The following is a 25,657-nucleotide window of genomic DNA, read 5'->3' as shown; positions in this document are numbered from 1 at the left end:
ACCTTGGAAACAAGCAGCCATGTCCACCATCTTGGAATTGGTCAGAATGAGGGAAGTTAATGTCTACCACATGGACCACAGACTCTAGGAAGTCAGAAAATAAAGACATGGTCCCAGGATAGAACCTTTAAGATGCTAGGATGGAGACCAAGGAGGAAGTTCTGATATCAAATTCACAGATGAGTCCAGTGAAGAAGACAAGGAGAGAGGACTGGAGTTCAGAATGCCTTCTCAAGGAGCTCTCCAGCATGCTGGAAGGTTTTCACAAAGGCATGCCCTTCCTAGTGAATTGGTTCTGTCTCTCGAAAGAACCATCTGGAGGGGTAATCTCAGAGCTTTGTCACTCACCTTTAAGGAATTGTGGAGATCAGGAGATGAGCAAAGGAGGGAAGTTTAGGTAGGGAAACTACAAAATAATCATAATAGCATGCATTTATCTAGTGTCTACTGTATGCCAGGCATTGTGCTAAGCATTGTAGGATCCTTACCTCAGTTGATCCTCACAACAAACGCGGGAGATAGGTGTTATCATTATACCTATTTTACAGTTGAGGAGACTGAGATTAAGTGGCTTTCCAGGTTCACACAGCTAGTAAGTGTCTGAGGAAAGATTCAAACTCTAGTCTTCCTGACTGCAAGCTCAGCACTCTATCCACTGCACCACCTAGCCACTTCTGTAGACAAGAAACTTGACAGCATCCCCCACAATGGGCATAAGCATTTAGAAGAGAAGTTGGGTTTTGCCAGGAGCCAGCCTGGGTTCACAAATCCAAGTCATGCCAAGCTAACTTTATTTTCTTTTTTGACAGAATCGATAGAATTTCACTAAGTTGAGAGAGTTGGCAATATGCCATGGTTACAATGTGTCTTGATTTCAGCAAGTTCTCTGACAATGTATTTTATGAATGGAGAATGAAATGTGAGTGGAATGATACGTACTGTAGGTAAATTCAGAACTAGTGTTATGATGACCATCTCCAAAAGCATGGATAACCATTTGGTAACCATCTGGTTACCAAAGAGGAATTCCTGGTAGTGGATACCAGAGCCTCATCTTTGGCTTTGTCTTGTTCAATGCTTTTACCAATAAGGTTATGACCTCTCAGGTCTCTGAGATGCTTCATTGGGGATACCTTTCTCTAAGTCTGTCTCTTTCTGTCACTGTCTCTCTGTCTCTCAACATATAGCTCTATCTATGTTTGGTTGGTTAATTTTTAGCTTGTACTTTGTCTCTCAACACTTATCCCCAGAATTCATTGTTGTTCATTCATTTCAGTCACATCTGACCCTCCATGACACCATTTGGGGTCTTCTTGGCAAAGACACTAGAGTGGTTTGCCATTTCCTTCTCCAGCTCATTTTACAGATGAGGAAACTGAGGCAAGCAGGATGAAGTGACTTGCCCAGAGTTACACAGCTAGTGAGTGTCTGAAGCTGGATTTGAACTCATGAAGATAAGTCTTCCTGACTCCAGGCCTGGTACTCTGTGCACTGTGGCGATCCTTAGCTGCCTTCATCCCAGAGTGCATGTATTCAACTTCTCTTTGTAAATTCATCCTTGAAAGCAATTGGGAGTAGTCTGTCAGGGTCCTTAAAAGGTGGGGTCATCCCCTTGGCCTTTGCTTTGTCCTCTTCTGTGTCTAGCTTCTAAGGGGCCTTGTCTGGGGTGAGAGATACTAATAACATTTGTTAGAGGGAAGCCCCCATATTGCCTAAACAGGAGGAATGGGGGCAAGAAGAGGGGCTGGCACAGTTAGGCTGGAGGGAGAGCAAGTTGAATTGGCAACCATGGGGAAGAAGAGTGTGGCCAGAACAGAAATATCATGGCTGAACCTTTGAAAACATTTTTGGTAGTTTGGGGATGCTGTCAGGGCTCAGTGGGGTGAGGCAGACAGGTCCCCAGCTCCCTGTCATGGTCCTGCCCTGGGTCTGTTTTCCTCTCCTCATCCCATCGCTGATGCCCTTGAGCCCTCCTCAAAGGATGGGAACATCCGGGAGCCTTGTATGAGATGCTCCCAGGCAACATATGATCTCAACAGCATGCTCTGTCTCCTTTCCTTCCCCTTCTTCTTTCCCCTCCCCCCTGCCCGGTCCTGCTCTGCCCCACCACAGGCTCGCCAAAAAGTCTTGGTTTGGTAACTTTATCAACCTGGAGAAAGAAGAGCAAATCTTTGTGGTCATCAAAGACAAGCCGCTGAGCTCCATCAAAGCTGATATTGTGCATGCCTTCCTCTCGGTAAGGGGTCAGGGATTCGGTGCCGCTGACTTCAGAGCCTTGTTGGGGCTGATCCATGGCCAACCCTGTGAAGGGCTCCTTGGCCACATGGCTGCTGACAGACTCACCCAGAACACAGAACAGGGAGCCCAGGTCTTCATTCTGGTCACTGTTCCCAGGCTGAGCCTCGGAGGAATGGCCAGCAGCCCCCTTCTTCAGCTGCCACCATAGTCACTGGGGGCTCCAAGGGGCTACCCACTGCCTCATTAATCATGATGGTGGCTGGCATTCAAAGAGCCCTTTAATGCTCACAAAGCACTTTTACAAATGTCTCACAAGTGGGGGGCAGGGGCTACTGTGACCCCTATTTTAAAGATGAGCAAATAGAGGCAAGACTTGCCCATGGGCATACAGCGAGGAAATAGAAGGCTGGATTTGAACTCGGATTCTCCTGACTCCAGGGCTCCGAGCACTGTTCTAGAGGAGAATGTTTGGGGAGGCAGAAGAGCTGTCTTCCATATGCTCACTGAAGGCAGGAGCATAGACTTCTCTAAACTTTGATTTTCCCCTAGCACCAAGCACTGGGCTCTGAACACCACACATGCAGATTAGTGCTGGGGGATTTACAGGGGAGAGAGCAGGTCTGACTCGGTGGGGTCCAGGCTCTGTGTCATGTGGCCCCCAGAATGGAGAGCCCTATACCATGATGCTGGGTATGGGACATGTAAGGATATGGAGATCACATTGGGGTTGCCCCCAGAGACCATCTAGATGGCTTGCCTGGACGCTTCTATCCTCTCTTGGCCCATAGCATTTGGGAACCCCAGTGTTCATCTGCATGAGTAAAGGAACCAAGAGGACCCCCCAGATCTGGGTAGAATCTGTCTTGTTTGGGGAGCCTTCATAGTCACCAACTGAAGCCCAGGTCCTCACGGACTCCTGAGATCAGCTTCATGGCATTTGCAAAGTCCTCTCCATCTCCTGAAGGCTGCCCCTTCACTGGGGGGCTCCAGACCCGCTGTCCTGATCTGCTTCCCTGAAGCTTGGGCCTTAATGGCTTTCAGTGCAGCATCCAGCGTCCTCCCCTGACATGCTCAGTTCCTTACTGGTTTCCAAGGCCAGGCCTCCCTACCAGATAAACCCCACATTGAGTTCCAGTTGGGTTTTCTTTGAAGAAACGCCTCTAAGTGTGGGCTCATTTGCAAAACTGAGCTAACAGATGAGGCTGGAGCTTAGTGAAGGCTCCTCCCTTTCCTAGTCATTGGCTCATCCTACCTCCCCACTCCCAAGGGTCCCTTTCCCCAGTCCTGGTCAGAAAGCTTCTGACAACCGACCGGGGAAGCTGAGGAAGGCCTCCCATCTGAGCCCTCCCTTCGGGCACCCCTCCCAGGGCCTCATCGTCCTCTCCCCCGTTGTTCCCTCACAGATCCCCAGTCTCAGCCACAGTGTCGTCTCTCAGACGAGCTTCCGCGCAGAGTACAAGTCAACAGGTGGACCGGCTGTCTTCCAGAAACCCGTCAAGTTCCAGGTGGACATCACCTACACGGAAGGTGGAGAGGCGCAGAAGGAGAATGGCATCTACTCAGTCACGTTCACACTTTTGTCAGGTGATTCCCCCAGTGCCAGAGCAGAGCTTGGGGCTGGACCGGGGTGGGGGGTGGGGGGGAACAACCTCAGCTTCTGGCCGGGCCCCACGTGGCTTGGTCACTGTCCTGCACTGAAAGGCCACGACGATGCTTCCTGGGAATCCTTGGGGCCTGGCCTCAAAGGGGGGCGGGGCTAGCAGGGACGTCATCCCCTAGTGACCCTCCCTGGTCCTGCAGCTAATGGGCCACAGGGGAGGAAGGGAAAGGGGCCTCCTGGGGTCAAAGGGGTGGGGTGGGGGTCCTGGGCTGGGGACACCCAGCTATTTCTGCCCTGCCACCAGGACCCAGTGGTTCCCTTGCAGTCCACAGTGACCAGGCTTCTCTTCCACCCTACCCTGCCTTCTCCAGGTCCAAGCCGTCGCTTTAAGAGGGTGGTGGAGACCATTCAGGCCCAGTTGTTAAGCACACATGACCAGCCATCTGTCCAGCAATTATCAGGTGAGCTGCTGGCCCACCAGGGAGCCCACTGACTCCTCCAGAGGCCTCCCCTCCCCAGTCAGGGGAGGAGACAGTATGGTACAGTGTGGTCCAATGGGGAGAGGCCAGGAGAGCAGAAGCGAGTGGAACAGATCCCCTGCCCCCCGTGGCTGGGCAAGAGGGGTTGCTGTTGGGCAGATGCCACCCCTGTCCTTCCCACACCCCATCCCGCTGCTGCCACCTCGTCTACTTGCTCCTGGCTCTGCTTCCCCACCCGGCCTCCGCCTCCCTCAGTGCCCTGCTGCCCTGCCACACCTGCCCCTGTGTTCAGTGAGCAGAGCCCCCTGCCTGGCCTGAGCTGGGGCAAGCCAAGCAGAGGCATGGGCCGCCCTCAGCTGCCAGAGGCTCCAGGCATCTCTGACTGACTGGGGCACGCCTTGCCGTGTGACCACACTAAAAGGAGCCCTCTTGTCCACTGTAGAAACCCCCCATTCAGCTCCAGGACTAAGCTGGGGAGCTGTGTTTAAGGGCCAGAAGGTGGCCACCAGCTACGAGAGTAGCCTCTGAGACTGTAGCAGGTAAGGCACTCCCAGCCTCGGCCAGGCGGCCTCTTTCTCATCCTCAGCGGGGGAGCCAGGGAGGGGAGGGGAGGGGAAGGGGCCAGCCAGGTTTCCCCTCCTCAGTTCCTCTTCCCCTCTCTGGGCCAGCCAAGGCCACATTTAGGCCTGTCTGAGCCTCTGCAGGGAGCAGAGAGCAAGGCCCTGGAGAAAGGGACTCGGGAGCCCTTCATGGCCACCCAGGAGATGCTGAGTTCTCTGGTGTCCCCAGGGGCACTGGTCTGCCTGGCCAAAGGGGAGAAAGTCCAGAAGAAGGCCTCTGCAGGGGCCAGGGAGGCACCCCCAGCCTTTCCTTTCTGCCCTTAGGTTCCCTCTGCCTTCCTATCTTCTCCCTGCCCTGCTCAGAGGAACCAGTTGCCCAGTACAGGGGGTGGGGAGGGGTGGGGAGCAGGGAGGGAGACAGACCTTGGAGGGAGCAGGCTCAAGGAGTGTCGGGAGAGCATCCCTGCAGGACATCCCCGAGCCACAGGCCAAGAGCCATAGGAGTGGGCAGACAGAAAGACGGACAGCTGACAAATAGGCAGACACACAGCTTGACAGAAAGACAGCCAGCCAGCCAGGCAGACAGATGGACAGCCATCTGGACAGCCAGTCAGACAGACAGACAGCCCCCCAGCCTGCCAGACACAGACCAAGTGAATTCAGCTGTTCTTCCTGAGGCCCTCAGGGTGGTCATCAGGCGAGCTCCAGTGGGACCAGCTTTCATAGGCCCACCTCCAGGCTCCTGGTGCCCTGTCTTCCCTATTTCTCACTTCCGTTCTTGTGGCCACCAGCTTCTCCAGTTCCAGCAGATCCACCCAACCCTTCCTTCCATCCCTCCACCTATGCATACATGCATTTCTCAAGTGCCCACTGAACGCCCAACTCTCTGCTAAAGTGCTAGAAACCCAGGCCCCGAGCCTGCCTGGCCCTGCCTGCCAACAGCCTCCCTTGGGCTCCAGCCTTCTCTCCTCCCCTCTCCCTCCCTCCCTCCCTCCCTTCCCCTGTTCTTTCTCTAGCTTCCCATCCAAGCCCCGCACCGACCTCCTGCTCCTTCTCTTCCATTCCATCCCTTCCTCTCTCCTCTTTCTCCTTCCTAGGTGTCCCCTCCCATAAACCTAAGGCCAGAGAGGAAGGAGGGAGACCAAGAGGCAGGGAAGGGTGGGAGCCTGGCCCAAAGGGGAGATCCCATATGTGGAGAGTGGAGCTCATCCCCTGTGGCCAGAAGCTGCCCAGTGGGAAGGGCTCTAAGGATTGGATCAGGGGAAGGAGAAAGGGGAGAAGGAAGCCAGAATCCATGAAGGCTCCAAGGTCAATGAAAGCTGATCTCGAAGGCAGGTCTATAAGGGAATTAGTGAGGAGGTCTCATGGGCTCAGGGCCCCTGGGAAGAAAGAGATGGAACGATGTGTTCTCCCCACCCACCTGAGCCCTCTTCCCTGAGATTGGCTCCCTGGTCTTTCAGGGGAACAGAATTGTAATCAAGTTTAGGTCTGGGGCCTCACACTGAGAAGCCCCGTGCAAAGTAGGGGGTGGGAATGAGGGAGCCTCTAAATTCCCTTCCAGCTTGGAGATACCTGGTCTCTCCACCCCTGCATGGGGGCCTGTCTCTGATGCTTTCACCCTTCAGCACCAGTGGCCTGCCTGGGTCAGAGATGGCAACCCCTTCTCTGCATCCTGCTGAATGTGGTAGAGGGCACTGTCTCTGTGTCTGTCCATGTCGCCTGCATGTGCCTGTGGCTGAGGACTGAGCCGGGGTGCTCCTGTCCCCCCTGGCCCGGTGCTCGTCCCCTCACCATCTTTCCTCTGCTTTCACCTTCCCTGCTCTGCTTGTTTCACTCTACCTTTTCCCCAGCTGAACTCTATGGGGTGCACAGGCTCAGACTCCCGGGACTCCCCTGCAGGTTGGTGCCTGCTCTGAGCTGAACTCAGGGGCAGCGCTAGCTGCTGTGAGCTAGCTGATGGGTATCCCCTTCCAGCACTGTGCTGCCTCTAGGGAACTTTTCCTCCCTCCAGGCTAGCTGCCAAGGGCAGGGGGAGGTGGCACCATAGGGATGGCACTGTAGGGGCCCTGCCCTCCCTCCAAGGGCCCAGGACATAACTCAGAGTGGGAAATGTGAGGCATGAAGGCAGGCCTCAGGGGCACTAGTCTGGCTGGTGTTCTCTCTACCCCTCCCCGATACTATGCCTCTCCCCAAGCCCCTTAGGAATGAGGGCCCTGAAGAAACCACTGGCAATAGAGCCATAGCCCAGGCTCAGCTCAGCCTTGCTCCCTATGCTCCTTGAGGCCTCATGGGAATGGCCTCACCTGCTACACCAGCCTGCTCTGTGGCTAGGGAGAGAAAGCAGCAGGCCATATGTTACAGTGGCTAGAGTGCTGAACTTGGAGTCACGAAGACCTTGGTTCAGATCTCACCTCAGACATTTATGATCTCTGTGACCCTGGGAAAATCTGGGCTTTTATCTGTAAAATGAGGGCATTGAACTAGATAGTCCCTGCAGTCTTTTTCAGCTCTAAATCTGTGATTCTGTGATTCCGGAGGACCCAAGGACAGCCATGCACTGTCCTGCCAGCAGCTGAGTGGGCTTGCAAGGGAAAGACTAGCTAGGATACCACTATGGAAAGAATGCTTTCAGCCCCACAGTAGGCCAGAGTAAGGCAGTCTCCTTAGGCTGCCAGGCCAACACATCGCAGGAACATTACTCTCCCTAGGTGGGTGTTGACAAGATCTAAGCATACTGCTCAGGATGGGAGGAGGTACTCACAGAGACACAGATGGCTGTCGAGTTCCCCAGAGAACAGACACAGCCCTAGCAGGAGGCCTCTCCTTCTCCAGGCATCCTGTGCCTGGGATCAGCTGCAGGGCTCTGAGCTTTTGCCAAGCAGTCCAGTCCAGGAACTAGGTCCTATTACTCCATGTCAGTCAGTCAATAAATGTTTATTAAGTGCCTACCAAGTGTCAGGCACTGTGCTAAGCACTAGGGATACAAAGAAAGGCAGAAGACAATCCCTGCTTTAATGGTAGAGCGTGCAAAGATATACAATTGAGCTAAAGTCAGTATAGTCAGCAGTCAGCAGAGGAAAGGGACTGAAAGGGAGGGGATCCCAAAAGACTTCTTGTAGAAGATAGGATTTTAACTTGAAACGTGAAGGAAGAAGCCAAGAAAGCCAGGAGGCAGAGACTAGAGGAGAGAGCACTGCAGGAGTGAGGGAGGAAATGCCTGGAGTTGGGAAATGGAGTGTCTTGTGGGAGGAACAGCAAGGGGGTCAGTGTCACTGGACTGCAGAACACATGGGGTGGGCTGAGGGGTAAGAAGACTGGAAGGAGGAGGAGAACAGCTTTGGAAGGGCATTAAAAGCCAGAGAATTTTTATATTTGATCCTGGAAGTGATAGGGAGGCAGTGTATGGTGGTGATGTGGTCTGACCTGCCCTTTAGGAAGATCATTTTGGCAGTTGAGTGGGGGATGGACCAGAGGGGAAGAGACTTAAGGCAGGCAGACCTCACCAGCAGTTGTTGCAATAGTCCAAGCATGAAGTGATTAAAGGCAGCTGGTTGGTGGGTGTCAGAGTCAGAGCAGAGAAGGGGGGGGCATACCAGAAATATTACAAGGATAGAAATCACAAGCTTAGATGACTGATAGTATATGGGGCGAAAAAGTATGAGAAAGTAAGGAGTCAAAGATGACACCTAGTTTGTAATCCTAGGTCACTGGTGGCATCCTTGGTAGGAACAGGGAAGACAGGAACAAAAGAGGGTTTGAGGCAGAAAAGACAGTGAGTTCAGTTTGGACATGCCAAGTTTAAGATGTTTATGTGGCCTCCAGTATGAGATATCCGATAAGGATTTAGAGATGTGCGGTCAGAAGAGATGTTAGACCTAGGTAAGTAGATCTGAGAATCATCGGCAAAGAGATGGTCATTGAATCCATGGGAGCTGATGAGATCCCCAAGTGAAACAATATAAAAGGAGAAGAGACCCCAGGGCAGAACCCCGAGGAACACCTATGGTTAGAGGGTGGGATCTGGAGGAGAATCCAACAAAAGAGACAGAGAAGGAATGGTCAGAAAGGTAGGAAGAGAACCAGGGTGGGGGGAGGGAGGAGGGAGAGAGAGAAGAAAAGAGAGAGAGAGAGAGAGAGAGAGAGAGAGAGAGAGAGAGAGAGAGAGAGAGAGAGAGAGAGAGAGTGAGAAAGGAGAAAGAGAGAGGGAGGGGTGTTCTGAAAACCTGGAAAGAAGAGAGGATCCAGGAGGAGAGAGTAAACAACAGCATCAGGTGCTGCAGAGGGCAAGGAGAATGAGGACTGAGAAAAGGCCACTCGATCTGGCACTTCCGAGATCATTAGTAACTTTAATGAGAACCATTTCCTTTAAATGATGAGCTTGGAAGCCACATTGCAGAGAGTGGAGGCGCAGACAATGGATGACCTTCTACCACAAAATAAAAAAATAGAAGAGAAGGGGCACTGTGGCTAGCAGGGATGGATAGATGAAATGAGGTAGTTCTGAGGATAGGGAAGCCTTGGGCATGCTTGTAGGCAGCGGGGAAGCAGTTAGTGGACAGCAAGAGACCAAAGATAAGTGCGAATGGGGATAAGAGGGGACCTTCTGCTGCAGGAGATGGGATGGAATGGGATCACTTGTGTTTGTGAACATTCCTTGCTCCAAGTCTTCCAAGGAGACTGGAGGAAGGCTCCAAGGAAGCTGAAGTTTGTGATGGAGGCTAGCACTACCCTCTCACTAGTCCTTACCACAGGCTCAAATCTCAGATTCCTCGGGTGAAGGAAAGAAAAGAAAAACTTGTAAGTTGATTTTCCCCATTTGATAGCAAAGGAGGCCAAGGCCCAGGGAGAGGTGTGGGCTCAGCCAGAGGGGCCAAGCTGAGATAAAAAACCTGGCTCTCCAGCTGCCTGGCTCATGCTCTGAGAGGAGGAGCACTTGCCTCTCAGTAGGACCGAGCCTTTTCTGCATTCTTCATCTCTTCTTCTACCCCTGGTGACCTGACAGTGCCTGATACATAGCAGGGACACTGGCTGAAAGGACTAAAATTCTTGAGCTGAGGTCAAGAGGATGAGGAGGCTTACAGCCACACAGTGAGCTCTCTCTCTTAGCTCCGGGGTGGGGGGCAGGGGCTGTGCTGCAGCTCTCAGGAGGGAGGAGTATCTGCTTTCACATCTTGAGTGCTGGTCACCACCAGCCCCTCCCCCTTGTGAAGTCCCATCTCCCATGTCCTGCACTTGTATCATTGACTGTTCCACCCAAGTGCACCCTCCTTTCATTTAGTTTGGGTCCTAGTCTTCTAGCATCCTCTGAATCCTGATTCTGTTAGACAACCCGATTCAATTCAAGGAGTACTTACCAAGCACCTACTATGTGCAAGGCACCACTGGGGATACAATGGCAGTCAGATAAATGACAGTTCTTGCCCTTAAGGAGCTTATATTCCTCTGGTGAATTTAACAGACTGACCCTCCTTTAGAGTTCACGACAGATTTGATAAGTGTATTTTCTATATCTCTATCGAGCTAATTGGAGAAAGTGTCCAATAGGACAGCAGCAAGCATTAAACCCAACAGCACACCACTAGAGACTTCCAGGTTCGTGTTATTTCACCAGTAAATACTCTGAAGTTGGTCCTTCACCCAGTCCACAAAAAGGAGAGCCAAGAGAAATAACCGGGTGGTGCAGTGGACCGAATATTAGAGCCAGGAAGACCCGAGTTCCAATCCAGCCTCAGACACTTACTAGCTGTCTGAACCTGAGCAAGTCACTCAATCGCTCTTTGTCTCAGTTTATTCATCTGTAAAATGGAGATCATAATAGCACCTTCTTTCCAGGATTGTTGTGAGGCTCAGATGAGGTAACATTTGTAAAGCTTTTTGTAAACCTTCGGACACTCCCACGCCTCCCTTTTTTCCCTAAGCGTTTTATCCTCCATCCTCACGTCTTGCTGGGGCAGACGTGCTTCAAGTTCAGTTTGCCAAACTCCCATTTCCCTTTCCCATCAGAGACCTAAGACAGAAAAGGGGGCCAGGCATGAAGCCACAGTGAGAAGTGACTGATGACTAGCCCTTGTGCTCCATCAGCATCCATGCAACGTTAATGGACTGAGAGGAATGTCTCCAGTGTGTGGCTGGGTGGAGTGAGGGGAATACGTTTGGAGGAGTGATGGGCTCACAGGTTGAGAATGGGTTTGGTCATCCCCAACTGCAGAGAGTAACCACATGGATCGGATCCCATGTTACTGTCCCCCATAGAATCTAACTTCTCTGAGGCCAGGAACTATTCCTTCCTTGTCTTTGTATCCCCAGAAAAACCAGCGCAGTACAGGTGTTCATGACATGCTTGTTGACTGGTCACTGATCCCTCCAGGTGTTTCTGAAAATCAGTGTGTTTGCCCCTTTCCAGTCTTCCTGGCATGCTTTCTTTTCCTCACTTTCTTTGGGGAGTCCTTGAAGATGACCAGCATTAGGTCAGCCATGAAGTCTGCTCCCTCCTGAAGGGCCCTTTTCTCGGCTTGGAAACACAAACTCTGCCTGTTCTCTTACTCTTACTTCACTGATTCTGAAGTTATATTTCCTTTTCAGTGTGTTTGTTATTCTTCTTTCAGTGTGAAGATCTTGCTTCTAGGTAGACAAATAAGACTGGAGGATTTTGACTTTATTTCTATCTCCTGTCGCCATTACACCATCTTCCCTAAATCATAGGTCCACTCTACCCTCCTCCTTGCAGTGATTGTTTCGTGTGTTTTACAGGCCTCGGTTTCTTCTAGAAGGTCATCTTCCAGATCCTGTTCATAAAGCACCCAGCACAGTGCCTAGTGCACAGTGGCACTGAATAAATGCTTCTTCCCTTCCCTGTTTTCAAAAATCCATTTCAGTCTTTGGTGTGGAGATTATAAGCTTCTTGAGGTTGTTTTTTGTTTGTTTGCCTCTTTCTGTATCTCTCGCACTCAGCACAGTCAGCTTTTACCAAGTGTTTATGGATTGATTTGGTTCCTTCCTTCCAGCTCATGGATCGGTCCTCCTCTGATCAGAGTTTATCGGAGAGGTCCTTTTGCAGCCACATCTGACTCTTTAAAAATGTTTCTTCCTCTACTTTCTTATTGAGATCATCTGCACTCACATTGTTGGAATTGTGCTTCTGAGAGCCTTCTCTGTTCCTCTTTAAAGCCTCTTACCATGGGATCTCTGAACTCTTTGAAATCTGCTTTCCTGAATTATAGAATCCAAACCCAATTGTGCTCAATTTCCCCCTCCCCTTGTTGTTTATTAGGAACTCTCTAGATGAGGTGGGAACTTTGTTCTCCTGACCTTTCTTGGTCAGAACTGAGGCCAGAGTAGCAGATGCCTTCATCAATGAAGAATGACCTGTCAGTGAAGTGACAACAATGGTGCTATCATCTCAATAGTTAACATGATCCCACACTACTGTGTTTATCACTTGGGCCAGTTTGGGCCCTGGTGCTAGAGAAGCATCATCCATAGTCTCCATCTGCTCCATAGGTCTTGTCATTTCTGACTCCCTTTCCAGGTATGCTCACCCAAACAGTCTCTACCATAGTCTCTCTCAGGTACAGGGATGTGCAAACAGATGGACATCTTCTCAACTGACTGTGAGACCCCATCACCCTCTTAGCACCGCTTTTATCTTTGAACAAGTGCTGACACCTCTGTGTTCTAACCATGTTTCTCACCCCAGCACTCAGCACAGTGCTTTGGCTTTTGGCTCCCCATGTTCAAGCTTCAGGTTCATTTGGCTGCTCCCAAGCTCCTCCACCCTTCCCTAACCCCTCCTCCTATGGCTCACTGGGCACCCCCTCCCCTGCTCTCACACAGCAGATGTCCTCTGTGTCATCCAGTCTTAGAGCTGTTGGGACAGATTTCTCTCTTGTTCAGATTCATGAGTCTCTCAGCTCTGAGATTCAATCTGCCCTTTGCCAGGAGCGCATCATTCTAGGACTTCAGCTGTCATCCAGAGAACCCAGTCTTGTCATTTGGTGTGACTCACACTACATAGCTTAGAGGACCAACCTGCCATTGTATAGATGATGAAATAGAGCCCAAGGCAGGGGAGAAGTGATTGGCCTGAGGCTATTCAAGCAGCTCAGATCCACCCACCTCCCACTGTACCACACTGTCTCTCCTGGTCAGCACCCAGCAGCTTCTCCTTTCTCTACCAAGGGCTTGAGTTTGGCCTGGAAGGAGCGAGAAGAGCAGGAGACATTTTCCTGTAGCTCACGAGCTCCCTGAGCTGGAGGGCCCTCCCTCTGAGGAAGGTTGTGATCAGTCCACTGAGGCCTCAGCTCCAGCTCCCAGAGTCAGGCCATTCAAGACTCCTCTCTATTTGGGCTGAGTCAGTCTCGACCCTAGAACAGCTTGACAGCTGAAGTGAAGGGCTCCCCCAACTCTCCACTGCCTCAGATTTGGGGCCAGAGCCCCAGGCAAGGGTCTGATGGGCTTGGCTCCACCCAGCCCCCAAGCATCTCCATCTCCACAGGGCAGAGGCTCCTTTGCCTGTGGCCTCCTGATCAGCCTCCACATCGCCCCCATGCATGAAGGAAACAGCCAAATTTCCTTGGAGGAATAGATCTCTTTGCTCTGAGGTTCTTGGAGGTGGGGGACCTTTTCTTCTAAGCAAAGTTCCTCCTTCAGAGACTCTTAGTCAGTTCTGGGGGTGGGGGGTGGTCCTTGCTCAGAGCTCCTGGCACCTGGGTGTTGTCCCCTTCACTCTCAGCAAGGGAAGGACGCCCAACAGGTAGGCTCAGGACATACCATCCCTGAGCATCTGGGAGCTGCTTCCTCTGGGCACCTACAGGTTGGCCCCTTTAAAGGTGGTGATTCCCACTGCCTGTGTGCCAGGCACTACGCCAGCAGCTGCCTGAAGGGAGGCTGCATCTCACCAGAGGGAAGGAATGCATATACAAAAAATTCAGTAAAATATATCCAAAATCAATATGAAGTAATAGCAGGGGAGCCAGACAAAGGTGTCCCGGGGCAGGAATCAGGAGTAACCTCTTGCGGCCCTGGAGCTGAATCTTGGCAGAATTTAGGGAGCTGAGAACGGAAAGCATTCTAGGTGTAATGGACATCCAAGCCACATGTGGACTGTGGCAAGGAGGCCAGCATGGCCATGATGGATGGTGTGTGAGGGAGCGCCACGTGAAGTCAGTCTGGAGAGGTCGGTCAGGCTTTAACCTCCATGGCAAGGAGGCCAGCATGGCTGTGGTGGATGGTGCGTGAAGGAGCTTGCTTTAACTGACAATGATTTTGCCCTTGATGTTGGAGGGAGGCATTAGGGAGCTTTGTAAGCCCCTGCCCCAGAGAGTGACTTGGCCAGATGTGTGACTTAGGAATATTGATTCGGCCATTGTGGGGAGGAAGGAGAAAAGAACAGTCCTTGCCCTCAAGGAACATATACTGTAGTGGGGGACAACTATCAGTAGATACAGAATATATACAAAATGACCACAAGGGAGTTTGGGAAGGAAGGCTCTTAGCAACTGGGGAATGGAGGAGTGGAAGCATTCCAAGCAGGGGGAATAGCCAGGGCAAAGATATGGTGATGGGAAACAGGGCATCCTGCTGCTCAAGAACTGGTTTGTGAAATGCAGGGAGAGAAATGTGTCAGAATTCTGGAAAGGCTAAGTGACAAGGGCTTGAGGGAGAGGCGTGCTGTGGAGGCAGCATTGGCAAGACCTGGCAGCTAGAGGTGAGTGAGGAATCCGAGATGACACAGGCTGGGAGCCGAGGGGACTAAAGGGACCTGGGCACACCGAACAGTCATAGGGAAGTCTGGGGCAGGGGAGGGGAGGAGGAGAATGAGTCCAGTTTTGGACATGTCAAGTCTGAAATGCCTCTGAGACATCCCATCCAAGACACCCAAGGGACAAGTGGTGATGCAGATCTGGAGGTCGGGAGATGATTATTGAACCCATGGGAGTCACCAAGGGAGAGAAAAGAGAAGGAGGCTCAGGACAGAACCCACACAGAACAAACAGGACCTAACAGGAGACTGAGAAGAGGCAGTTAGACACATGAAGACAAAGCAAAGAAAAGCCAAGAGAGAGGAAGAGAGGAGGAGTGTTACAAATGCTCAGAGAGGAGAGAGAATCTGAGGGAAGGGGGTGGTCAACCATTTCAAAGGCTGCGGGGAGATCAGGAAAGGTAAGGAGGGAGAAAAGGCCACTAGAACTGGCCATTAAGGGAGAAGATGGAGAAAGATAATGGGGAAGGGAGAGGGAATAAGAGGATGAGAAAGAGAGAGACAAAGAGGGGGAAGAGAGAAGAGGAGGAGAAGAGAGGAAGAGAGAAGGTAAGGAGAGGGGAAGAAAGAAGAGGAAAGAGAGAGGAAGAAGAGAGGGAAAGAGAAGGTAGGAGAGGGAGTGAGGAGAGAGGGGAGAGGGAGTGAGGAGAGAGGGGAGAGGGGGAAGACAGAGGGGAAGGAGAGAGACAGGAGGGAAGAATAGAGAAGGGAGGAGAGAAAAGGAGAGGGGAGAGGAGAGAGGAGAGACAGGGAGAGAGAGGAAAGAGAGAGGGAGGAGAGATGGGGAGAAGAGACAGATGAGGAGGAGGAAAGAGGACAGAAAGAGAGTGAAGAGAATAAAAGAGAAGAGAGCAGAAAAAGAGAATACGAGGAGAGAAGAGAGGAGAAAAGAGGAAGGAGAAGAAAGGAGGAAGAGAGGAGGAAGACAGAGACGGGGAGAGAGAGAGAGAGAGAGAGAGAGAGAGAGAGAGAGAGAGAGAGAGAGAGAGAGAGAGAGAGGAAGAGAAAGGGGAGAGAAGAGAGAGAAAGAAATTTAAATTTCCAGCCACAGTTCCATTCTGAGTGTGAAGGGACCCAATGTTCCTCCCCACCCCAAGCAGGCACACTTGTCTTGGTCTCAGACTCTCCAAAGACACCAGCCTGGAGCACTCTTGGTTCCCCATTTGGGACACAGCATTCCTGGGCTCTCAGTTGGTCACCAGCTGCAGACTCTCAGACCAGACATCCACGTGTCTATCAGCATCCCCACTTTGCAGACCCATTTGGGTGCCCATGGTGGACAGCGCTGAGACAGGCCACAGCTGAGAGCAGCACATTGCTGAGATCAATCAGCCACGTCTACGCTGACCTTCCTCCCCATGCAGAACGGGGCCCTGTGATACATAGAAAGCTTTGGTTCTGCCCCAGGGAGCCCACAACCTAACAGCCAGCCCCCGGGACATAAGTGCAATTATTTTCTCCATTTAACAGATAAGGAAATTGAAGCAAGCAGAGGCCAAGTGACTTGCCCAAGGTCATGCAGCTAGGAAGTGTCTGAGGCCAGATTGGAATTCAGGAAGCCAGGTGGCACACCTGGGCTTGGAGTCAGAAAGAACTGAGTTCAAACCTGGCCTCAGATACTTACTTGCTTGCTGTCCCTTTGACTTGGTTTGCGTCTATTTCCCCATCTGTAAAATGGGGGTGATGATATAGCAACTGCCTAGCAGGATTGCTGTGAGGGTTGGATGAGATATTTGTAAAGCCCTCAGCCTAGTGCCTGGCACATAGTAGGTCAGATAAAGCCCAGCTACTCATCTTTGACTTGACCAGATTTGGGTGGGGCAGGGGGTCCGAGGAGTCTGGCCCCATGCCACCTTCCCTCCTCTAGGCAGACCCAAATGGCTCTTGGAAATGGGGAGATGTGGGCAGGAGCAGCCACAGCCACCACCTTCCCAGAGCACAGGGAAGGCCCAGAGGGGCTACCCAGTGGATGCCGAGGGCCGAGGGCCCGGCAGGAACCCACTTTTACATTTCTCCCCCCTCCTCTCTCCGTTCTGTGCTCCAGACACCACTAACTGTATGGAATTGATGACGGGGAGGCTTTCCAAATGTGGTAAGAATTTCCCTCCTGCCTTCCCCCCTCCCTCTGCCCTCACGGCCCTCCTGTCCCCCGAGTCCACACCCTCCCGGCCCAGCCCACAGCTGCTCTCCAGGCACACACCCTGGCCCACAATCCTGGCCCCCCCCAGCACTCCTGCGCTGGGGGTCCCTGCTGCTTTCTGTCCCTCCCCTACAGATGTGGAAGCTTTGAGAGGTGACATGCCCTTTCCCAGGCAAGCAGCAGCCCCCCAGCTTGCTCCCCTGGGCTCTCTCTGGGTACTCACTCCACTCTCCTGAGGATGGGCATCAATGGAGCCCAAATCCCCAGGTGCAAATCTGAGAATGTTTTCTCCTCCCTGCCTTCCTCTCCATACCACCCCCCCAGCCCATATCTCTCTCACACACACACACAGACACACACACACAGACACACACACACACACACACACACACGTGTGCATGTGCACACATACATGTGCACATGCACATACACTCCTAGGTGTTCTCCCGGACACACACAGACACATACATGCACACACATGCACACGCACACGCACGTGCACATGCACATATACTCCTAGGTGTTCTCCCAGACACATACATGCACACACACATACTGCTCGGTGTTCTCCCAGACACACACAGACACACACAGCCTTCTAGTGCCCTGGGTCTCTGTGGCCTCCCAGAGTCCTCAGTGACAGGGCCCTGAGACCAGAGGGGGACCATGGATAGTCAGGAAGAGAGAAGTCTCAGATGAGAAAGCAGGACAGTCCTTCATGATAATCCTGGGGTCTTCCCAGGGGCTTTGCCCTTCAGGGCTCACTTCCTCCCGAGAGTGCCCATTCTGTCCCTGTCCATCCTGCCCCAGGCCCAGCCCAGGACAGGAGGCCAAGGGGACTTTGAGCAGCAGCAGCAGCATCTGGGCTTGGTGCTGCCTTCAAGGCCCAGAGCAGGGCTTCTTGCCTGGGCCCCCCAGCTGTCCAGTCTGGGGGTGGTGGGGACAGGAAGAAGCTGGTGGCAGCAGGCTGAGCCTCTGCTTCCCCTAACCATGTGCTGATCCCAAGGGGCCCAAACCCAAGCCCTGTTCTCCAGGAGTCAATCGATCAACTCCAAGGGGCTCTGGCACGTGCCGTCTCAGTGGGAGCTCCCTTCACTGCACTTCACTCTTGTGCTGACAGGCCCAGATTCAAACTCATGGCAAAGGCAGGCAGGGAGGGAGAGACAGACCATGGAGAGACAGGTGGGGGGCTGGGGTCAGTCCTGGGTCTCCAGGGAGAGGCAGGGCTGGGGTCCCAGAAAGCAAAGTTACAAAGAGTCTCCATGGAGACCTGGAACCTTCCCCTCCTGGCTCAGAGCTCGGGCTTCCAGGGCATGAGTCCTTAGAGGCCAGCCTGAGGGGTGAGGTGGGAGCTGTGGCCTGCCCTCTCTGGCCTCTGCTTGGGGCTCCTGTGGGTCACCATCCCTGCCCTTCTTGGCTCGTTCATCTGTCCCCATTTCCCCTCCCCACCCTCTGCTCTTCTTTATGTCTGCTGCATCCATTGGCACCGAGGCGACATGTCCAAAGCCACCCACCTGCCAGATGGCACAGAGTGGAGGAAGTATTCCAGCTGGGGCTGCCCTAGGGAGTGCCCCAATCTAAGGAGACAAAGGGGGTTTTCCTTCTGGAGTAGAGCAAGGGGCTCTGCCCTTTATTTTATAAGAAGATACCAGAGCGGATGGGGCTGGGGCTCGGCGAGGCTGAGGCAGGCTTTGAGGAAGGGGCTTGCCAGAGAGAAGCGGGCACAAGGCTAGGGCTCCCAGAAGAGGATCAGAGCAGGACTCCTTGCCATGCCTCCACAACATCACTGGATGCCCCAATACCTCCACCTAGGCAGGGGTCCCAGGGCCTCCAGGCAGGATGGGCAGCCCAGAGGAATGCCATGCTCCGCCATCAACTCCATCCCGCGGTTATCAGCAAGTGACTTTAGCACTCTTCCCCACCGGCAAACCTTGGTTTCCTTATCTGTGAAATGGGAATGCCATCAGGTCTGCCTATAGATACTTTTCTGAAAGCAGGAGCTCCCGATGGGGAAAGTAGACATTCTCAGCAGCCAGGGAACCAGCTCCCCCTTCACTGCCCCTCTCCTCCTCTTCCCCCATCCGAGCCCACCTAGATGCCAAGCATGACTTTGGGTTTGAAAGTCTGAGCCTTGGAGACCCCAGGCAGGCAGGGCCTGGGCTTGAACCTCCTTCCTGGTCCTTCTGGCCAAAGACCTGGATGGTTTCTCCCCCAGCCCCAGGCCTCCCTAGAGCAGCTAGCATCCTCCACCTTACCTTTCCCCTAGCTAGTCACTGTTGCTGGGCAGTGCCCTCATCTGTGGCAGGTAGGCAGGCAGGCAGAGGTGGCAGGAGCTTCTGGGGTCCTCATCTGGCAGCCTCGTTAGGGCCTCCCGGCCTTGGTAGGATCTGGAAGGCCCTGTGGGCTGAGCCCTCCCCTCCCCTCCTTGCTTGCTGGCCTCCCTTTGTCTCTAAGAGCTCTGGCACTCTGGCACCCCTGGCATCCCTGGCACCCCTGGCTTTGGGTCTGTCATCACACTTGTTTTTCTTCCCTTCCCGTAAAGGCCCATGTTCATTCGTTTGTTTGTTTTCTCTCTCTCTCTCTCTCTCTCTCTCTCTCTCTCTCTCTCTCTCTCTCTCTCTCTCTCTCTGTCTCTCTCCTTCCCTCCCTTCCTCTATCTCTCCCTCTCGTTCTCTCTCTTTTTTTTTGTCTTCTGTTCTGTGTACCCAGGCAGCCCATTGAGTAGCTTCTTTGACGTAATTAAACAACTTTTTTCAGACGAGAAGAATGGGCAGGTGGCCCACCCCCCCGGCACGCCAACCAAGTCTAGCGCCCACAGCCAGCGGAGAGAGGCCGAGGCGCCTGCCGCCAAGTATCCAGGCGGCAGAGACAAGGCAAAGTCGGCCGCACCAGCTGCCACCCAAGAGCAACCCTAGAGACACATAACGCCCGCCCATCCCGAGTAGAGCTGCCCCTATCCCTAAGCACAGCGCTAACACCGCAAGCAAGACCTGAGGCCTCCGTAGAGAGCTGGCCTGGCTGCTGGCGGGACGGACAGAGCAGGCTGGCACTGCTGCCAGGGCAGCTGAGGAGCTCGGGTTGCCTGGAGGAAGGACTGTGTATATGTATACGACCATATAGATATTCTATATATATATAAAATATACATACATACATATAGATTTATAGTTGCGCTATGCTCTGGACACCCAGGCAGGGGAACAGGCAGGCCCGCTGACAGACAGACAGGCAGGCAGCACAGACAGACAGACAGACACACAGCATGGGCAGCACAGATGACGCAAAGCACTGGCTGAGGATGGCGGGCTCTGGCTTGGGCATCTAGTCCTCCCCTCCCTCCTCCCATCACCACTTCTCTGCACTCTCTCCTAGCGGGGGCTGCAGACCTTCCGCAGATCCTGCTTTGGTCTTGGCTCACTCTGAGTGCTCGCTCTTCCTCTGTCTCTGTCTCCTGTCTCTCTTTCCTTTCTCTCTGCTCTTTCTCCTCTCCTCTGTCTCTTCTCTCTGTCTCCTCTGTCTTTCCTTCCTTTCTCTCTATCTCTGTTTCTCTGTGTATGTGTCTCTGTCTCTCCCTCTATCTGTGTGTGTCTGTCTCTGTCTCTCTGTTTCTGTCTTTCTACTTCTCACCATCTCTGTCTCTGTGTGTGTGTCTCTGTCTCTGTCTGTCTCTGTCTCTCTGTCACTCTCCTCTCTCTCTGCTCTTTCTCCTCTCCTCTGTCTCCTGTCTTTCCTTCCTTTCTCTCTCTCTGTCTCTCTGTGTGTCTCTGTCTCTCTTTCTCTGTCTGTGTCTGTCTCTGCCTCTCTCTTCTCTTTTCTCTCTCTGCTTTCTCCTCTCCTCTGTGTCTCTTCTGTCTTCTCTGTGTGTGTGTCTCTGTCTATCTCTGTTTCTCTCTCACCATCTCTCTGTCTCTCTGTCTCTGTCTCTCTCTGTCTCTGTCTCTCTCTCTCTCTCTCTCTCTCTCTCTCTCTCTCTCTCTCTCTCTCTCTCCTCTCTCTCTCTCTCTCTCATGCCGTGGCTTGTTTCCACTCTGATACCAGGAATTATCCCGAAAAGTTAACATGTCACCACCGCCACCTGCCGCCCGACACCTTCTGTGCTTGGAGGACTCTTATGGATGGAAGGCAGCTGCTTCGGATCCAGTCCCTTCTCCTCCTGATCCTCCCTGGGTCCCCCCTCCTGCCTCGAGCCACGGCCTGTGGGGCTGGTGGAGCTCAGCTCAGTGAGGCCCACTGAAGGACCCCAACACCTCTTCTCTAGGGAGGGATCAGCACAGCCACCGGTCTCCCGCCTGCCTGCCTGAGGATAGCTATGGGTGGCCTCTAGATGCCGGGAGGTCAGCCCTACGCCAGCAGTGGGGCAGCCCCACCCCTCACCTGAGGGTGGAAGCCAACACCCCCAAGGAGCAGCGTTAGTGATACCTCGGTCACCCCAAGGCCCTTGTCCTTTCCTCTCTGTTCTTCTGTCCTGTCTCCACTTGCATCTCCACCAGCCTCTCCGTCTCCCCATCTCTGCCTTCCTCTCTCTCTCAGTCTCTCTTCTTTCTTTGCATTGTTTTTCGGTTCATTGGTTTCACTGGGGGGCCTTGAGGTTGTATTGGCTTCAGAGAGACCATCCTGGCCGCTGTGGAGGGAAAGGGGGAAGCGCGAGGCACCAGAGCAAGGACAGCGGCTGCACCCCGAGCCCAGGCTGGCCTGGCCCAGAACGTCCTGGAGCGGAGGAGCCAGAAGCGGGGCGTGTCGTGCCGCCCAGCTGGACTGTCCCCCTGCCCCGGCCCCGCCCCGCCCCACCCCCAGCCTTCTGCTCCCCAGGGGAGGGAGAGAGCCCGCTTGGAGGCTGCTGGTGCTGTACTGAGATCAGTATTAATCCCTTGCTGTTTTCATTTACGTGATTTCTTTGGTTCTCTCTTCAGGGAAGAGGCAGTGTTCTCAGTCTGTCTGCTTGTCTGTCTTGGTGTCTGTCTGTACGGGGTTTGGCCGCGGGTCGAGGCCTGGGCTGCTGGGGGCTCCGCAGACAATGGCTCTCAGCAGATCAGAGTGGAGGCAGGGCCAGGGCAACACAAAGCTACTGTAAACTTTAAAAGAATTCCTGCAAGATATTTTTATAAACCTTTTTTCCTTGGTTGTTTTTGGAAAAGGGTTGGGGGCGGGGCGGGGCCTGGCGCTGTGGGGCGGGGCGGGGTGGGCTGGACTTTGTGTTTCCGTTATTAGCTCTTGGTTATTTCTACACACACACACACACACACACACACACACACACACACACACACACACACACACACACACACACACACACACACACAAAATAAAAAACGACGCCATTAGAGAGCTCTTCTGTTTTCGTACCGTGGAGAGGGAACACCAAGTCCTATTTCTTTGGGGGTGGGGCAGCCCGGGGGCAGTTTCCCTCGCGGTGGAACGTGGCTCCGCTCTGCGTGGCCTGGAAGCCCGGGCCAAGAGTGACTTTATCTGGGCCCAGGCCAGGCTGGCCAGGGAAGGGCAAGACATGAGCCGCTAGGAGCCACTAAGCCAGCGCTCAGAACTGTCCGCTTCAGCGCTTCAGGACAAAAACCAGAACCAAGTCACAACTCTTCTCTTCTATTCTGCGTTCTCGGTACATAATGCCGAGGAGGGTGGGGCAGGGTGGGGCAGGCCTCTTGATCCCCTCCCCAATTTGGACTGGGTCCCCCTGCCCTCCTCTGCCCTGCCTCCTTGCCGTTGGCCTTTGCTTCCTACCTTGCGTCGCCGCTCCCAGACTCACGCTCATATTGCTCCGTGAGTGTCTAGCCTGGCTGCAGGTTACTGCTGAGGGCTGGGCTGGGAAGGGAAGGGCTGGGCAGGGCATGGTGCTGAGGGCTGGTTGGCGGGCAGGCAGGTGGCCGAGGACAGGGGCAGTTGTTAATTGCATGCCTTTACTGTAATTAGTCCATTTTGCTTTTGATGTCTTTCCTGCCTCCCCTCGATGCCCTCCCCCCCTTCTGTATAGGTTTATGGCACCTCAACAAAAGGCTGGGATTTCAATACAGAGGAAGAGTCGGGCAAAGCCCAAAGGCAGTACAAGCAGGGCGGGGCTCCTTCATACACAAAGACATGAGGATTACCAAAAGCAATACCACTTGTTAGCCTTCCTTCCTTCCGATTTTGTACTTGGAACACAATGTATAAACTCTCTCTCTCTCTCTCTCTCTCTCTCTCTCTCTCTCTCTCTCACACACACACACACACACACACACACACACACACACGCTGGAAAATGGACAAAATCTCCATCTGATGTATTCCTTGTCAGATAACTAACTGTGAGCAACTTCCGTTCAGAACCAATAAATTCATTCAGTGAAGATATCAGCCGGCGGCTCCCGTGTGGCTGTGAATGTGTGTGCGTGTTCGCGAGGGAGTGGGGGCGGGGAGGGAAGAGGACGACCTCCAGGCCCTGGGCATCACCACTCTTCAGACTCCTGGACCGAATGCTGCGCCAAGGGCCACACCAACGTGGGGTCTAGTGCCCCTTGTGGCCGAGGACAGCCAAAGCCTCCAGCTCCACCTCGGTGTCTCCAGGATCCGGCTCTTCGGGAAACGATCTAGCTCTTTCTCCCAGTTCACTAAGCTGCTCTGTGCCTGGCACGCCTGGGGACTTATGCTGTTGGAGCTCAGGGCAGGTGGAGCATCTCCGCAAGAGGTCAGAGGCTGCCTCTGGGCCAGGGAGGACTTAACAAAAAGTCCCCTTGAGGACAGACCCTGGGGCCAACTCTGTTCTTTTCCCTTTCATTCTTCATTCATTCACTTAACCAACATTTATTTGGTGCCTGCCGTGAACAAAGGGCCTGGGTTCACCTGTGACACAGGTGAGGTTCTGCTTCACAGAGTGCTTTCAATCTATGGTGGAGGAGGGGAGGAGGGAGAACTGTGGCCACAGCCCCACAGCCTGGCCGCTCCTCAGGGAGGGTCTGAGCTCTAAGGGTGCTATAGTGACTCCTCCTTACCTGCTCCTCCCTAGACTCTGTTCAGAAATTTCAGGTACTCCTCTCAATCCCTGGGTCACTGTCTCTCCAGCAGAAAGACAGAGGCCCAAGCCAAGTCCCCTCTCAGTAATGCATCAGGTGAGTAGCAGGGACCCTCGGGGCACAAAATACAAGGTACCTTATTGTCAGTAAGAATGAAACTCGATGAAAATAAAGGCAGGCCTCTCCACCTTTATTAGAGAAATTATTCCAGGGGGCTTGAGCTTCAGAGGAACCAGCCAGCAGCTACACACACACACACACACACACACAGACACACACACACACACACCCCATTCATTGATGATCCCTATGTCCCAAAGGGCCCAGATCATCTAGCCAAAAGTCTTCCCCTAGGGGCTCGCTATTATTTCTCCTTTTTTGGATCTGGTAAGAAGGAAAGGAAGGAAACAAACATTTTTTAAGTGCCTTCTATGTGCCTGACAGTGTCTTATGCTAAGCACTTTACAAACATTATCTCATTACAAAAGTATCTCACAACAACCCTGGGGGGGAAGGTGTTATTACTATCTTCATTTTACAGTTGAGGAAACTGAGGCAGTCAGAGGTTAAGTGACTTGCCCTGAATCACACAGATAGTGAGAGTCTGAGGCCACATTCGAACTCAGTTCTTCCTGACACTAGGTCTAGTGCTCTGTCCATTTTGCCAGGCAGCTGCCTCTAGGGGCTTTTCCTCCTCCCCACAACACACAAACCACATCCATCCACTCCTCTGAGAAGCTCTCCTGGGAAGCTCTCGGGCTCCCCCAAGCTGTGAGGAACAGAAGTCTCACAGGCTGGGGCAGAGGGGGAGGGGCATGCCCAGGCCCCGCCCCCTGTCCCCAAACTGAAGTTAACTATTGCTTGATCGGCTTCTGTCTTCGAAAGGGAGAGAAACCAGCCACCTTGGAACAGACGATGTAATTCTGGATCAGATTCTCACAGATGAGGAGGACTTGGAGGAAGCGATGGGACCCTGGGGGGAGTGACCACCTTTCCATTGGACGGACAGCAGTCTGGCACACGCTTAGAATGCACCGGCGTCTCCTGAGGAGCTCAGCCCAAAAGGGACAGGAGGCTCTCAAGAAGGAAAGTCTGGGGCAGCTAGGTGGCACAGTGGATAGAGTGCTGGCCCTGAAGTCAGGAGGACCTGAGTTCAAATCCGGCCTCAGACCAAGCACTTGACACACTTACTAGCTGTGTGACCCTGGGCAAGTCACTTAACCCCAATTGCTTAAAAAAAAAAAAAAAGCAAAGTCTGGAGATGCCAGGAGAATACCAGTGAGGAAAGAAGGGAAATTGTTTGAAGAGACCAGAAGGGACGCACAGGTAGTTTACCAGACATGTTAGATTTGGGGAAGGCATACAGAAGAGAAGGGGGCAGCTAGGGGGCGCTGCAGTGGATAGAGTGTTGGGCCTGAAGCCAGGAAGACTCATCTTCCTGAGTTCAAATCCAGCCTTAAACTCTTCTCAGCTGTGTGACCCTGCCTCAGTTTCCTCATCTCTAAAATGAGCTGGAGAAGGAAAAGACAAACCACTCCAATATATCTGCCAAGAAAACCCCAAATGGGGTCACAGAGTCGGACACGGCTGGACGGAACAGAAAAGAACCAAGATCTGTCATGGAGGCAGAGCCCTGAAGGGAGGGGCTCAGGAGTCCAACACAAAGCACTGTTTCTACCCACTCCCTACCCTGGGGAGGTAATGGAGGGCAGAAGCCAAAGGAAGGGAAGAGGCGCACTGGCTGCTCCATACGTGGGATGAGCTTGTGCTTTCTCTGCCAGGGAGAATGATCCTGGACTGGAAGAGACAAAGAGGTGCCCTGGGGAGGGAGCTGGATGAGACCCGATGGGTCATCTGAACCAATGCCTTCATTTTGCAG

At 53.1% G+C, this 25,657-nt stretch overlaps 1 protein-coding gene across 14 annotated transcripts in view; it reads left to right on the top strand.

The window, feature by feature from the left end:
- BRSK2 (BR serine/threonine kinase 2) overlaps window positions 1-23,122 on the top strand; it is a 174,462-nt gene extending 151,340 nt beyond the window's left edge. For 3 of the 14 annotated variants that reach the window (XM_078148693.1, XM_020970736.2, XM_020970739.2), the window contains 5 exons: window positions 2,113-2,236; window positions 3,642-3,822; window positions 4,210-4,299; window positions 16,682-16,729; window positions 19,487-19,936. In XM_078148693.1, the coding sequence (XP_078004819.1) occupies window positions 2,113-2,236; window positions 3,642-3,822; window positions 4,210-4,299; window positions 16,682-16,729; window positions 19,487-19,692 (649 nt within the window). In that variant the 3' untranslated portion in view covers window positions 19,693-19,936. Of the gene's footprint in view, window positions 1-2,112; window positions 2,237-3,641; window positions 3,823-4,209; window positions 4,300-4,759; window positions 4,857-16,681; window positions 16,730-19,486; window positions 19,937-20,815 lie in introns of those variants that run through there. The other 11 variants (XR_002321408.2, XR_002321409.2, XM_078148686.1 and 8 more) reach the window with 9 other exon arrangements.
- The last annotated feature ends 2,535 nt before the right edge of the window (window positions 23,123-25,657 follow it).

This window comes from Phascolarctos cinereus, unplaced genomic scaffold (genome assembly GCF_003287225.1).
Source record: "Phascolarctos cinereus isolate Bilbo 61053 unplaced genomic scaffold, phaCin_HiC Scaffold_9;HRSCAF=440, whole genome shotgun sequence".
Classification (NCBI taxonomy): Eukaryota; Metazoa; Chordata; class Mammalia; order Diprotodontia; family Phascolarctidae; genus Phascolarctos; species Phascolarctos cinereus.
Note: the sequence above shows the minus strand (reverse complement) of the source record. Positions and strands in the feature narration are given on the sequence as shown.